The 15080-nt window shown below is 40.0% G+C and overlaps 1 protein-coding gene across 4 annotated transcripts in view; it reads right to left on the bottom strand.

The window, feature by feature from the left end:
- Positions 1-1772: 1772 nt before the first annotated feature.
- Positions 1773-15080, bottom strand: part of LOC129776521 (zinc finger protein ush-like) — a 548035-nt gene continuing 534727 nt past the window's right edge. For all 4 annotated transcript variants that reach the window (XM_055782214.1, XM_055782216.1, XM_055782215.1 and 1 more), the window contains 6 exons: positions 14747-15079; positions 13710-14682; positions 13437-13651; positions 13059-13377; positions 12845-12999; positions 1773-3567 (listed from right to left, as the gene is read on the bottom strand). In XM_055782214.1, coding sequence (XP_055638189.1) covers positions 3129-3567; positions 12845-12999; positions 13059-13377; positions 13437-13651; positions 13710-14682; positions 14747-15079 — 2434 coding nt within the window. In that variant the 3' untranslated portion in view covers positions 1773-3128. The remainder of the gene's footprint in view (positions 3568-12844; positions 13000-13058; positions 13378-13436; positions 13652-13709; positions 14683-14746; position 15080) is intronic.

The following is a 15080-nucleotide window of genomic DNA, read 5'->3' as shown; positions in this document are numbered from 1 at the left end:
GGGGCTGCCATACAAACGAAATACAAACTTCTGCACAACTCGAGAACTAATCAAGCACGATTTGGGATGTGAGGGTTTTTGGGTATGAGAAATATTTCTATGATGGTATCATACCCCTCCCTCCTCTGGGATGGAGAGGGGGTCCCATGAATATATCGCACATATTTCAACCAAAAATATTCCAAACATGACAATTCCAAATATTCCAAACATGACAATTGAAAATTTTCGGAAAATTTGGAAAATTAAATTCCCATATGTTCTACAATTACTTAGTGACAAGTGAAAGTGAAAAATCTTGAACGAGAATTGTGTCTAAAAATGATCTGATTTTATAATGATGAGTTTTGTTAGAAATACTAGGTATTTTATAGTAAAAGGTTACTTCAACGGGGTCGATTAGAAGATCAATCAACGAACAGTTCTGCGATTGGACCCATGAACTTGCTCATAGTAATAAAACGTGAATGTTTGAAGGTATTGATAACAAAAAAAACAAATTTTGGGCGAAACGAAGTTTGCCGGGTCAGCTAGTGTTACATAAAAATGACTCCCAAATTAATATCGCACATTTTAAGCAGCCCAAAAAAATTGAGTTTTGCCAGATATTTTTAGGAGTTAAGTAAAATATTGAAATAATATTCCAACTGCAGCGAAAAACATATTTCTCGTTGGTGGCAATATAGTTACTACGGCATTACAAAGGGTCAAGAGCTTGCAGTTTCTAAGATAAATATGCAAAGCAGATAACTGTGTGACACATTTGTTGCCGCAGTTTATCATGCAAGCTGCTGTCCCGCACTGTTTTTATCATTCATTCATTGGTTCGATTCCCACAATTCATAGGAGACGCAAAATGTGTATCCTCTCTCTTATATTATCATATACCACCCTTTCCCCAGCAGCATACCAACGAAATCGATAAAAATATATCCCCTTGCTTATTGTTCTGAGTCCAAGAATCGATAGACGTGTTCTTGGCTCATGGTAAAAGCAAGGCACATTAAATCTCTGTACACTCTCTCTCTTTGCTCTTCGGTTATTCTTAACGGATGTTTATTTCGTTGTGAATTTCTACCCCAGAGCTTGGAATGCAGAGAACAGTCCAACTAAAAACAGCGCAGCGTCGCTTATTCTTTTTTCCTGTTGTATTCAACAGAACGGCTGGGTGTATGAATACACACTGTCGGTATTGCAGGAAACTACTCCCCTTCTGTTTTCAAACGGCATTCGATACAAGCTCGTATGCAATCGTGTGGAAAGAAAATCTTGTTCAAATATATCCACGGTAATGCAGAGCCGTTAACCTTTACGGTGCAGAGTACACAAACTTCCTTCATAAATGGATTTTGGAAAGTAAAAGTAATGAATTAATTCTTATTTTCCTCTCGTTCAGAGAATACACAATGACGATGATTCCTCAATAGCTGGAGCTGGAGGCTGCATACCTTTTGCGATGCGATGGATGTGTGCTTTATGTAATATATGAATTTATGAGGAAAATCCACCTGGTAACAATTGTTTGTAACCGTTACACAACAGTTGATCGACGATATGTGGTACTATTGCCAATTCCAATTGTGTTTTATTACAATTTACCTATTTAATTTCGTGTTCGTATTTAAATCGTATCAATTTAAGTTTTTTGAGTGGCTCTGTCAAAATCACGAGGTCAAAACCTGGTGACGATCTTTAGCTCCTCCAGCTATGAACAACCCATCGTATTGGATGTGATAGACACTACGCGTACCTAAACACCTCAAACCAGCGTTTCTGAATGTTTCTCTTGAATGTTTATTGAACCACACCGCGATCGATTTGCCTCTCACACTGTTGTGTTCGTTCAATATTTAAGATGTTTTTTTTTGCTTTATCTACATCTCACATCTAACTTCTGTTATCTTCCTCTTTCTCAGTGTTCGTCCTATAACCGAAAAATAATAATTTATTGTCATTTGATTTTATGATTTTCCATTGTTACTCTTCGTAATTTTTTTTTGTTTCAGATTTCTTTACTAACAGACGCCAAAAGTGGGATTCACATCGACCATTTTCCATTTTTTTTTTCTCGGGGAAAAAGAACGTTTGAATATTGGAATATTGCATATCTATGAAATCAAGGAGAGGCTTTTAGTTCTGCGCGGGAAATGCTGTTCTGTGTTCAATGGGCGATTATTGTGGTGCGTAATTCTAGTAGGTATCGTATGGCATTTTTGATTCTTTCAATATTTTTTGTTCTCTCGATTATGCAATCCTATAGTGGGAAAAGGAATTCTGTCTATAATTTACCACCCCAATATTACGGTTGAATTGTGTTCTGCTGGTTTCTAATGTAGTGTTCGATAACGATTAGTTTGGGTTATAGTGTTAAATTCGAGCTTAGGGTTTTTACGACAACAGCTTTCGCTACAATCTTTACACAGATGTACATCTTGTTTTTTTTTCTCCTTAAAACCTAACTTCTACTAAATGCAAACATCGCTTAAGTCTTGCTTCGAATTGGAAGTTATACGTATTGGTAGAAAACTTAAAAGATAAATTGGAAAACAACTTGCTAACTTTGGTAAACATTAATTAAAAACAACGCGTTCTTTCTCTCGTGGAATTTGAACTGAAAATTTAAACTAAAAATCGCGGCGTTCGAAGAGAGCTAACCGAAATGTCAAATCGGTTACTGCTCCTTCGCGCTCCGCGCAAACAGTGAACAACAAATTAACACACTTTGCTTGTTGTCTCTCTCTATATATGCACTTCTTTTTTTCTGAATATATCGTACGAGCTTCTATGTTTTAAACATTAATATTCGTTATCGTTACGATTAAGATTAGTAAGACTTACAGTTACAATGTTAAGATTCCACTTTTTGAAACTAGAGTAGTTATTACAGCTAACACAGAATCGTTCAACCATTTCCGCCAGGGTTTTTTTTTCTGTCTGCGTTTTAAGATAAATCTGATAAAACCGTATACTTGTTTTTCCACGTGTGTTCACTAAATTCATGGTTTCCGCGCGTCTACTCCGTATACAACAATTGCCGTCTCCCGATTGTTTCCGTTAACACACACACACACACATGAATCTTCGAATCGCATTGGAGACGAGCCTTAAGTTCGAGTGAGTGTTCTTCTTCAGACGGAAGTTTCCGCTGCCCTCGTGACGGACACTACACTGTTGGGAGAGCTAGTACTGGCGGCCCGGATACTGGCCGGGGCACCACCCCCAGCGGACGCAGCGCCCCCTTCCTGCTGGCTGTTTTTACAGTAGAACTTTTTGTGAGCAATGAACGTCTTCACGTAGTTAAAGGTCACGCCACACGCGTCACAATAGTTCGGGCCGTTGTGGTTAATTTCCGACAGCGGGAGAGATTTCACTTTCAACGGGTGAGATTGGCTTGATAGTGGGGGTGGCGGCGGTGGAGGGGATCCCATTGCTGTGGCTCCACCGTGCTGCTGCTGCTGCGGTTCCGTTGCTTCGGTTTTGATGATTACCTCGGGTTCCTCCATGACGACATCCACGTCCACGTCCGTGTCCTCCAGACGGTCGTCATCGGGTTCGGTTTTTATGACACTGTACGGGAGGAATATGGGAACAGCGTTAAAGCAGTATTCTAGTCTAGAAATTTGGAAAAAAAATCAAAACATTTTTCCTTCATATTTCTGTAGTTTAGGCTTTCAAGAATATACCCCAGAAAGGACTTATCGAAAATCCTATTATTTACCGAGTTAGAGCCATTTCAGTGATGCGGTATCTAACCTGGTACAGCCATAACAATGAACTTCAAACGCGTTTTTCTCGGAACTCGGTTTTTCAAACTGACGTACACGATATCTCAAGTTCTACTGGACCGATTCATGTCCAATTCATGTGGATACAACCTGTATGCATCTCTCAATCGCATGAAACTCTGAAATTTTTTTTTTAATTTTACTATTTCCGAAAAATCAGAAAACGTAAGAAAAAACGTTTTAAACCGCATTTTGTCATTCAAACGGCTTCTTAGAGGCGAATGAACTGAAAAGTTTAAAGCCTCTTTAATCCAACATCATCGTCATCAAACGGCTGCACATGTTTTCGACTTATCCGAGGTTCATGCGATAGCGGCATCTCTACTAATTCAGAATCTGTTCGATTTTTTTTGTTACAGATAAGTTGTGCCATAGCACGACTTTTTTTTTAATATCCTCACTTCATCAGCTCTTAACTATTTTAGTTATGAATATATTTTCTCCGGTGATTTTTTGTTTCATTGTTAAAAGATAGATGAACGAACAATGATATAATGGATAGTTAGAATATGCTTTGTTTTATTTTTACAGAGTCATTGGCATATCTTTTTCGGTGTTAATACGTTAAATACGTGTGGTTAAATACGATGTAAAAACAATTACAGGTCGGACTCGATTATATATAATCGCAATTTCACTTTCAACGTTAATTTTCGACTCCAATACATAATCGAATCACAAAAAAGCTATTTTTCTATTAATGTTTGACATTCATACATTGATGAAAAAATTGTTTTCTTGAGATTCGATTATGTATAGGATTTGAAAATAATTGTTGAAAAAAATGGTCGACTATCTATAATCGAGTCCGACAATGTATACCAAATATATTTGTATTTTGCATAATAATCAATAATGATAGAATATTCAGATGTGATTATGGAAGGTGAAGATTTCTTAAGAAATGCAAAGATTATCGCATAATCCGTTTCACAGCGATGTAACGAAAACTTGGGAGCAGATTCGTGATGCGTTTCATGATTTCGTTTGCAACATAATGGAATCATAAAATAAAATGAATCAATTTCACATTTTGCATTTTGCATTTGCATTTATTCCGGGAAACTCTTATTCGTTGAAGAAATAAGAGTGCATTGTATGAACTAAAGGGTGTGTCACATCAAATTGCATCACGGAAAAAACGCTGTAGAAATTTAATTTTTAGGAATTATATCTTCAGCTTTCGCTTTCAGATAAGAGTGTATAGATCACGTTGGTCATGCTTCACTGTAAATTTTTCGTAAAATGTCGTAGAACAAAAAAGAGCGTCGTGAATTAATCCTGCGCACTCATTTCGAGAATCCGGAGTTGTCACATCGGGACATCGGTAAGATGCTGGGAATCGTCCAATTCACGGTCAGCAGAGTACTAAAACGATACTTCGGGAACCTAACCATCGACCGGAAGGTGAAGAACGGCAAAAATGGATGCTCCGTCAGTGAAAAAGATTACAAGCGCGTAGTTAAGCAGTTTAGACGTGATCCGAGAAGTTCGGTCCGGGATGTCGCCAATAAGCTGAATTTGTCAAGTTCATTCGTCCAGCGGACCAAGCAGCGGGAGGGCCTGCGTACATACAAGGTTCAGAAGACTCCTAACCGCGACGAAAGGCAAAACATGGTGGGGAAGACGCGAGTCCGGAAGCTGTACACCGAAATGCTGACGAAGCCGCATTGCCTGGTAATGGACGACGAAACCTACGTCAAAGCGGACTTTCGTCAGCTGCCGGGCCTGTTGTTCTTCTCCGCAGAGGACAAATTCAGCGTTCCGGAGGAGATTCGCAAGCAGAAACTATCCAAGTTTGCCAAAAAGTACATGGTGTGGCAAGCGATCTGCTCTTGCGGAAAGCGGAGCGCCCCCTTCGTGATGACCGGCACGGTAAACGGGCAGGTTTACCTTAAGGAGTGCCTACACAAGCGCTTACTACCACTATTGAAGCAGCACGAGGGCCCGACCATCTTCTGGCCGCCCAACGCGCCGAAGCTTCGCCCAATAGAGAAATATTGGGCGATTATGAAGCAGGCCCTCCGGAAGAACCCAAAAGTTGTCAAATCGGAGGCGGACTTCAAGAGAAAATGGATTTCTGTTCAAAAAAACTACAACCTGACGTTGTACAGAACCTTATGGACGGGGTAAAGAGGAAGGTGCGAGCATACGGGCTTGGGCTCGAAGTATGAATAAAAAGAAAATGCCAAAAGTTGTTTAATAGTTTTTATTTTACTGTCTAAAATTTTCAAAAGGATCGGTCTACTGGGCAAATTTCTACAGCGTTTTTTTCCGTGATGCAATTTGATGTGACACACCCTTTAATAATAAGTTGAGCACTATGAATATATAATATGTTGTATGTTGTTGAACTAATGATATGTAAGTAAAGTTTCTTATCTCGTTAAGGTGAAGGTGGAAGCTAGCCACAAATGGCTTCCACAATGGCGCTCATTTCTTTCATTTCCCTCCCTCACCTCTCGCCCGAAAATCAGTTGAAAGCATCGTTATTTTTTCGACACTGATGCCAGACAACATCATCGAAACAGCTATAAAAACCACTCAATAAAATGTTATTCCTGAGTCATAGCGTTTCATGTCATGAAAATCGATAGAATAAAATTGTGTTGATATCAATACAATTATTATTTTTACGTTTAATGGGTCTATAATGTATGTTTTAGCAACTTCAACATTGGGTAAGAAAATTGCAGAGCTCGGAGCACTGCCACGGCTGCCTATGCAGTGAACAGTGAACGGAAAGGTATTACATTCAATCAAAATGCCTCGGCCAACGATGAGAAGGGTTAAGGCTCTCCAACGTGAATATGTGAAAACAATACGATCAACGAAGGAAAATATTAAGGAACTATCAACATCGAGTTACTTTGCGGAAGAACTTGTTAATACCAAAAGAGCCCCAATTCGCATGTGTTATAAATTTGCTCATGTTACGCTCGCGTATAATCAGAATTTTACTTCATATGCAAATGCACCTTCTATATATATATTTATATTTGCAATTGTTCATCGGTACATATCGTTCATACATTTTACTTTAGTATTAAATTGTTATTTTTTTCAAATGTATTCAAAGACTCGTGTCAATGAAGCGCCACACAGTCTGATGAGTGAATTGATCTATTTACGTGTGCTTTGCTCTTCTCTCACAAACACTTTTACCCCATTTTTACTCGTGGGTTTACCTATGCTACTACAATGGCTAGCTTCCACCTTCACCTTAACATGACCAATTAGTTTACCAATCACCTTAAAAAATAACACGAAATAAATCCGTCCTGAGAAAAAAATCTTAGCATTATTCATTCTACCATCATCACAAAATCATGAGCAGTCTTCCGTGTTTCACATCAAACACTGCGTACGAGACGAACAATGTTCACGCTGCTCTCGTAGTTTTGTGTTTGTAGTCAAACATGATTTTTTCGTTTCTTATGTTTGAAAATGTGACATGTTTCTTTCATATGATGTTCACACATCATGTACAGTTTCTCTTGTATTTTCTCCCTAGCAACGGCGATGTGTAGAGTAAAAAAAGCGAATAAGACACCACACCAACACCACTCAACACACGGTGTCTTGGTGTGTTGACATGGAAAAGGAAAGGGAAGAATATATCATGACAATGGGTGCTTCATCCAAAATTTTGGGCAAATAAAATACACCTCTTTATCGGTTCTGGACAAAATAAGCGTCAATTGATATCAGAGTTCTTCACAATTGATATAATTATTTAGTCCACGCTAGAGATGGGCAAACCGTTCATGAACTGATCAAAAGAACGAGTTCACCCAAAAGAGTGAACGAACTGCCGTTCTTTTTTGCTGGGCAACAGTTCATATGAACTGTATACCCAGTTCAGAACGAACTGTGTACGGTGAATGATGAACTGATAATACAGTTCAGAACGAACTGACCGCTGAATGAACTGTGCATGCATTTCAGAACGAACTGTGTACGGTAAACGGTGCGTAAGAGGAAAGAAAACGAACGAGTGATAGATGAATGGTGCTGCAAGGTAAATAGTTCTCAAATTAACGAATGGAAACAAACGATAGCCCCATGAAACAACAAAAATAATATGTCGGTATTGTCGCTTCATAAAAAACGCTTGTTGCGTTCAGGATACGATGGTTTTAAATTGGATTGTTAAATTATTTATCAAATTTCATATTTTGGAGTTCAGGGTAAATATTTCAGTTGTTATGCCAATCTAACTCACTTATAAAATATAGTTGAAAGCTGAAAGTTGATTTAAACAGTCTTGTTAAACAGTAAAATTCGCGTCGCTAATATAAAATATGTTTTATCTTATATCATATTGTGCTCGATAATTTTGAGATGGACGTTCGCGGTTTGGGTACAGTTTTGCTATAGCATTTGTTGCAATACATCGTAAGCAAAGCGGCACAATGCTAGTTTATGCTGAAAATAATGAATAACGACTCAAACAAAATTAAAATTTCAAAATCAAAGTTTGATTTTCTATTGTGCTAAGTTATTTCTAACAAATATCGGACATATCCCGCCACAGTACAAAAGAGTGAGTGAACTGCTCAAAAGAACAAGTTCATTTAAGTGAACGGTTGGTCACTGAACGGTTCATTAAAGTGAACCGTTTTGCCCACCTCTAGTCCACGCATAAAGTTATAAATAGAATTTATGAAATATCCGGTATTATCAGTTATTTGAACAAATACTAAAATTGATTAGAGCGTGGCGGCGATGTTTAGTTTCCCACATCAAAATACCAAGAATAGGTGTGAACTTTCCTGGAAACTACTTTTTGGGTACTTATTTATTTATTTGGCCAGCATTTGTATGACGTCGCCCTGCTGTGCACTCGGTTCGCCAGACTTCAATTGGCAACATGCATGGAGAAAAAAAATCTCATAGAAAGCTTATTTCTATCCAGAGAATGTTCTCTAGCTATGGATTATTTAATCAGGCTTACAAAATGTGCATTAATTTATAGTCTCTCAGTTCACGTAATTTTTTCAATACGAACTAAATTTCTAGTTAGTTTCTGTGAAAAAGTGCTCTACAAAGAAATGCTTTAGGAGGACTTATTTTTTCCCGTGCATGAGAAGAAACGAAACAGAAGCAATGGATACTGTGACAACGGGTGGTATGTTTGGAAATGATGTGCTTGAATTATAAACATCGTGTTTGTGAAACGCATGTTCATGTTTGAGTATCATTGTTCGTGTTTGGGGTAAACATTAAACACTAGCGGAAAGCATGTTCGTGTTTCTACAAAAACATGGAATTTTCACATCGCGTGGACACGTGTAAGTGTTTTTCGGAAGACTGATCATGAGCTTATAAATATTTTATTAACATAGTTAAATCCTTTGTACTGATTACCATTGCTATTAAAAAACTCAGGAATTGTTGCTGATGTTATAAATCTCACCACGATATTGATAAGCCACTGCACAATGGCCCAGAAGATGTATTTAATGGGAAATCAGCAATTAGAGCTCGACAGTTATTCTCTAGACAAAAATGTCATCGACAAAGTTGTTACATATGATAGAGCGCTCATTTTTATGTTATCAAAAATAGGGTGACCAAAATTGTCGATGAAATAAAAAATCTAACTTTCTTATCTTTATAGATAGAGGTAAACATAGTTGTTGTAGTCTCAATTATTTGAGATATCTTTGTAGTTTTTTTTCTATCTCTTGAAATACCGATATAGGCCTTTTTTCTATGTTACGTTAGGGTCACCATGAAAAAAAAACTGTTTTTGACGTAGGACTACGTCTAACCGGAAGATATAGGGGGTGAAATGGAAATCTAGGTACTGAACAAGTAGGAAAAAATGCAAGATTTGGAACGCTTATAACTCGAGCATTTCTCAATAGATCGCAAAGGTTTTTGCATCAATTGATAGGAAATATATCTACGCATCTATCATAATGAATAACATTTCATTTTTCTTGAGATAAATAATTGAATAATTGTGAAATATCAAGCATTGTCCAAATGCACTATGTGCCCATTTTTGATTGGTCCATTTTGTGCTCCTCAAATCGTACCGACCAAAAGGGGCAACCAGAGCAGCAGCGAAATAGAATGAAGCACGATTGGAAAGGAAAAAGAAAAAAATGAACGAAACATTGGTCGCAGTCTCACACATGCGTAATTCTCGAGCCAGCCAGTCAGCTTAAAAATCCCCGCTCCGCTGCCGTAACGATCATTCTTTGTGTGAACACCGACTGGACAACATCGTTGCTGGACGGGCTGGACGGTGAGGGATCGAGTGCCTTTCTCAAGGCAAGAGGGCGGAGGTGGTAGCGCTGGAGTAGAATAGAGTAGAGTTTTCAAAGGGCCTTTCTCAAGGCTAGAGACGAATGAACTGCAAAAGTTTAAAGTCTCTATAATACAAGACCTTCCTTCCTTCCGTAACGATCATTCTCATTCAAACCGTACACCACATCGGTTCGCATCACAACACATCAATAAGAGTTTAGGAAATACAGTTCAATGCTTTCTAAAACATCCAAAATAATAATAAAACACAAATTGATTTTTTCATAATTTGTTTGCCAGGATCTGATGAGTATGTGAATTTGGCAGTTGTTCTGAGCTTATTGATAGTTGGGGACTTTCCTGATTATTCAATTTTCAGCAATTCCTCAATTGTTTCCAGATTGAAAGTACAGTAATTTACAATTAGTTCGACATTTAGCTAATTGGACGGACATGTAATGCGACTTATTTAGTTGGACATTTTTGTAAACATAGAGATCCAAATTATGACCCCACGTTGAAAGTCGACACTGTACCACTGTCATCGCAAATGTTCTATTACAGGTTAAAATCGCCTCCAATGTGACACTGAGTGGTGCTTCGGCACGTCGCATTAAATATAATTTACTGTACAACATGTCACAAAGCTGGATGGGAAGAAATTTTGCAACTGTGAAAGCTGTGGCGAGTGGCAACAAATCGCTAAACAGGAAGGTTTAGCCGAACAAGATGGGGATATCGAGTGATAACAAAACAATAAACTCTTTAGATTGAAGATAATTTTGTGATCCTGAAAAGGACCCTTTTTAGCCTGCATGTGAATCCAACGAGCGAACAAATCGTAATGAATGTATTTTTTGCCATCGCTCCCTTTTAACGCTCATTCGTTCGTCTCGTTGGACTCGCCCCTCTGGCTGAGTCTGCCGATTTGTCTCTATCCTGTGAGTGTGTACCGCTAGAGTATAAAACACGCGGACCCCAAAAAAATATCTTATTTTCTTTCAAACCGAAAACCCGTGTGGTTGTACGGCATCGGCATCGTGGACGTAACAAAGGAGGACAAGTTAAGGGAAAGGCAAAGTCTCACTCGAACCGTGCAGGTCTCCAGTTCCCTGTTGGTCGCATTCACTGATTGCTCCGCAAGGGTAACTAGACCGTACGGATTGGTGCCGGAGCACCAGTATACCTAACAGCGATTATAGAGTTTCGGCTGTCGGAGTGCTCGAGTTGGCTTGCAAAGCTGCTCACGACAATCAGAAAACCCGCATCAAAAACAGAGCAGCTTCGGTTCGGCGCTCATCAAGGCAACAATTAGTTTCAGTGAGTGGCAAAGTGTTTCTCCGGCACGTCACATTAAATGTAATTTACTGAACAACATGTCACAAGCTGGATGGGAAGAAATTTTCCAACTGTGAAAGCTGTGGCGAGTGGCAAACGCAATAGCTAAACAGGAAGGTTTAACCGAACAAGATGGGAATATCGAGTGATAACAAAAACACAACACCAAAGGTTCTTTTCAGAACCATCAACATATTCATAAAGAGTAAACAGTATATATATAGGTAGGTATTCACGTAGGAGAAGAAAATAAAACAATATATTTAAAATATATATTTAACAAAAGCTGTCCCCTTTGTATAGTCCTACGTCACTCCGGTTATGTCCCCGACATTCCCACCCGTCTTTTTTGCTTTAACTTTTATATTTTAAATTCTACATGCTAAAAAGTCTTCGGAAGACTTTTAGAACTTACTAATACAAACATTTTGCGATGCAGAACTTTTTAATATCTCAACTTAACTCAAAAATACGCTCTCTTCAATTGTTTGTTATTCTTTCTGAGGCAAACATAAACAAAGTTTATTGACGGCATTCGAAAGAGCATATTTCACTCTACATGATGTGTGATTTTCAACACTATGTTATTTTTTGTGTTTGAGTAAATTTAGATTGAAATCATGATTAAGTTATTGACAAGTAATAAGCTCTAAAGCTCTAAAAGTCGTACGAAGACAGTTTTGATTCATGGTCACCCTAATGCAACTTAGAAAAAAAGCGCAAAATCGGTTATATTAAAAGATAGGAAAAAGTTTTGTTCTATAAAGTTGTTTAAAATAACTGGGGCTATAACATTGTCGAACTATGTTTATCTCTATCTATAAAGATAAGAAAGTTAGTTAGATTTTTTATTTTATCGACAATTTTGGTTAGCCTATTTTTGATAACATAAAAATGAGCGCTCTACCACATGTAACAACTTTGTTGAAGACAGTTTTTGTCTAAAAAAACAAATATCTCCCACAAAGTTTATTTTGACACTTTCTATCTAAGTTGCATTAGGGTAATCATGAAAAAACTTTGTTTTTGCTTTAACTTTTATATTTCAAATTCTACATAAAAACTGTCTTAGTACGACTTTTAGAGCTTATCAACTAAACCCACCCTTAGATATAACAATATGGTATCGTAAAAATAATGGAAGCATGATTAACGGGAACTCCGGGAATTTTCACATGGATGCGGTAAACATTTAAATATAAACACAAATATTGATGACACGATGTGGAAAATAGTGATGGCAGCGCATGCTATGTCGCTCGTAACTCCACCATCTTCGTTACCTTAATTTCCAGGACATTTGCTTAAAACGAAGATGTATTCTCCTATATTTTTATCTATTTCGAGAAACAAAATCGAGGACTGTGTCTCAGGGGCCAAATAAAAATAAAATTTGTTTTTTGAGGCTACGTTGTACGAAAAATGTTTTTGAACAGTATAAGCATATAATGAAATAGTACCTTTTGCTCACCAGTCCAGGAGTGCTGCTAACCGGTGGCCGAGGTGTCGAATTGCTGCTATCCTCGTTGCAGATCAACGATTCACCTCCCTCACCAACCAACGGTGAATTACTGGGTGGCCGCTCACGAGCGTGTATCAATTTGATATGTTTCGCCTGGAACGATTGTGCCAATTAGTAAATATTCACCTAAAACATTAAATCCTCCAACCTACCAAATTAATTTTATATGCCGAGTAGTAGGGACACATCTCGCAGAAGTGCATCGGTCCGGAAGCTGGGCTCCCACTACTGTTGCTTTCGCCGCTCATCGGTGGCTGCTGCTGCTGATTGGCTGCCTGGGCAGCCGCAGCCGCCTGATTCATAAATTGAGCAGCGGCGGCTGCTGCTGCTGCTGCAGCTGCGGCCGATGCGACTGCCGCCGCTGGCGGTATCTCAATGCCATCTTCCTCCAGGATGCACGTTATGTAGTTCTCCTCGTTGAAATCACTTGTTTTCTTGTCGAAATGCATCCGAATGTGGGTTCGCATGCCGCTGTAAACAAACACCAAATTAATTTTCTTTTCTCTAGCAATCGGGAACCATGTTTCTACCGAAGAGTATTTCCTTTGTACCGACAGATGGTACAACGAAATGCCTTCACACCTCCGTGAGTATCCATGTGTCGCCTCGCTTCCGTCGAATTGGGACTGATAACCTCACAAATGGGACACTTGTAGGCACCCTGTCCGGCCACAGTACACGGCTGGCCTGCTTCGTGCAGGCTTTTACACTTGGAGCAACGTTCTTTCTGGGGAGTAACGCTAGCCTGTCATCAAAACGGGTTTTAATACAAACATTTCAAACATAAGCTGTTGGAAACCTACCGGTATCTGTACATCGATTCTCTTGGGACAGTAGTACATTTGATGGGCGCTCAGGTTGTCGTAGGAAGCAAATTTGATGCCACAAGCTGCACAGATTAACTGCTGATATGCCACCTGTTGACCACCAGCCCCGGGAGCCCTCGGTCCCCCAGCCGTCGGTACCCCACCGCTTGAGTTCGACGGACTCGCCGCTTGAGGAGAGATCGGTGGACTAATCTTTGGATTCTCGCCATCTCCGTCCAGATTCCGGGCGGAACAGTAGTGCTTCTTGTGGGCAAGATAGTTTTCGTATTTGCAGAACACAATGTTGCACTCCTTACACTTCGAGTCCCCTTGTTTTACGAATATCTGAGGAGTGCTCGGATGGACCGGACCCGGAACGTTGTTGGTCGGTGAAACGCTGTTCAGCATCGGGGACATCTGTGGCTGAGAGTGGCTCTTGGAGCCGATATCTCCACCGGTGCCACCACTGTTAACGGAGGACGAAAGTCGTAGGGCCAACTCGACACCTTGTTTTGTGAGCAGTTGGGAGTTGGGGAGAATGTTGAGATTGAGATTAAGGGTCGGATCGGCGGCCGAAAGTCGTAGCGCTATATCGGCTGGGAGTAGAGGACGCATCAGAAGCTGCTGCTGCTGTTGCTGTTGTAGCGTTAGTGGAGATATTGAGACAGTTCCATCGCGATCATTTCGGACGCATCCGGAGCCTCCGGATCCACCTCGGGGACTGTTGGAGCGACGCTTGGGTGAAGGGGTTAACGGTGGACTTCCGGGAAGGGAGGGAGCGCAAACGATTTGCTCCGGAGTGATCGAATCACCGCTAACAGAGAGATTTTCCTTACCTTCCATGAGGCTATCAAAGTCCATTCGAAGCTGATCGACCGATATGGCCGACGAGAGAGACACCGATCGCTCCCGGAGGTTGCCCCCCGGTGACATACGGCGCACTGATAAGTCTAGAGGAGTTGAAGATTCTCTGGAAAGGGAATGAAGTGTTACAATTCACAACATAGGTTCAGAGTCATATCTTAAAAACTCACTTAATGTTTTCTCTCTTGTTGACAGCTTTGAGCACCTCGCCGGTGTTGTTACTACTTGAGCTGTTTTCACTGCCAACATTCGGAGTTTGAACACGTGACTGAGAACCGGAACTGCCGGAGTTTGCCTGGGAAGTGGGAATGTTACCATGCGGGGTGGCGTGTTGCTGCTGTTGCGTTGGCTGTGTCGAAGCAACGGCGGCAGCGGCCGCAGCAGCAGCCGCAGCGGCTGCCGCAGTAGCTGAAGCGATCGATACGGCGATCGGCTGCAGGGTGCCGTTCTGGAAGAAAAAGCAAGCCGATTCCGGATTCGCGATTCCAGGTGCGAGGGAGGATC

The sequence above is a fragment of the Toxorhynchites rutilus genome, chromosome 3 (genome assembly GCF_029784135.1).
Source record: "Toxorhynchites rutilus septentrionalis strain SRP chromosome 3, ASM2978413v1, whole genome shotgun sequence".
Classification (NCBI taxonomy): Eukaryota; Metazoa; Arthropoda; class Insecta; order Diptera; family Culicidae; genus Toxorhynchites; species Toxorhynchites rutilus.
The sequence above is the reverse complement of the archived record's forward strand: the minus strand, read 5'-3'. Positions and strand labels throughout refer to the sequence as shown.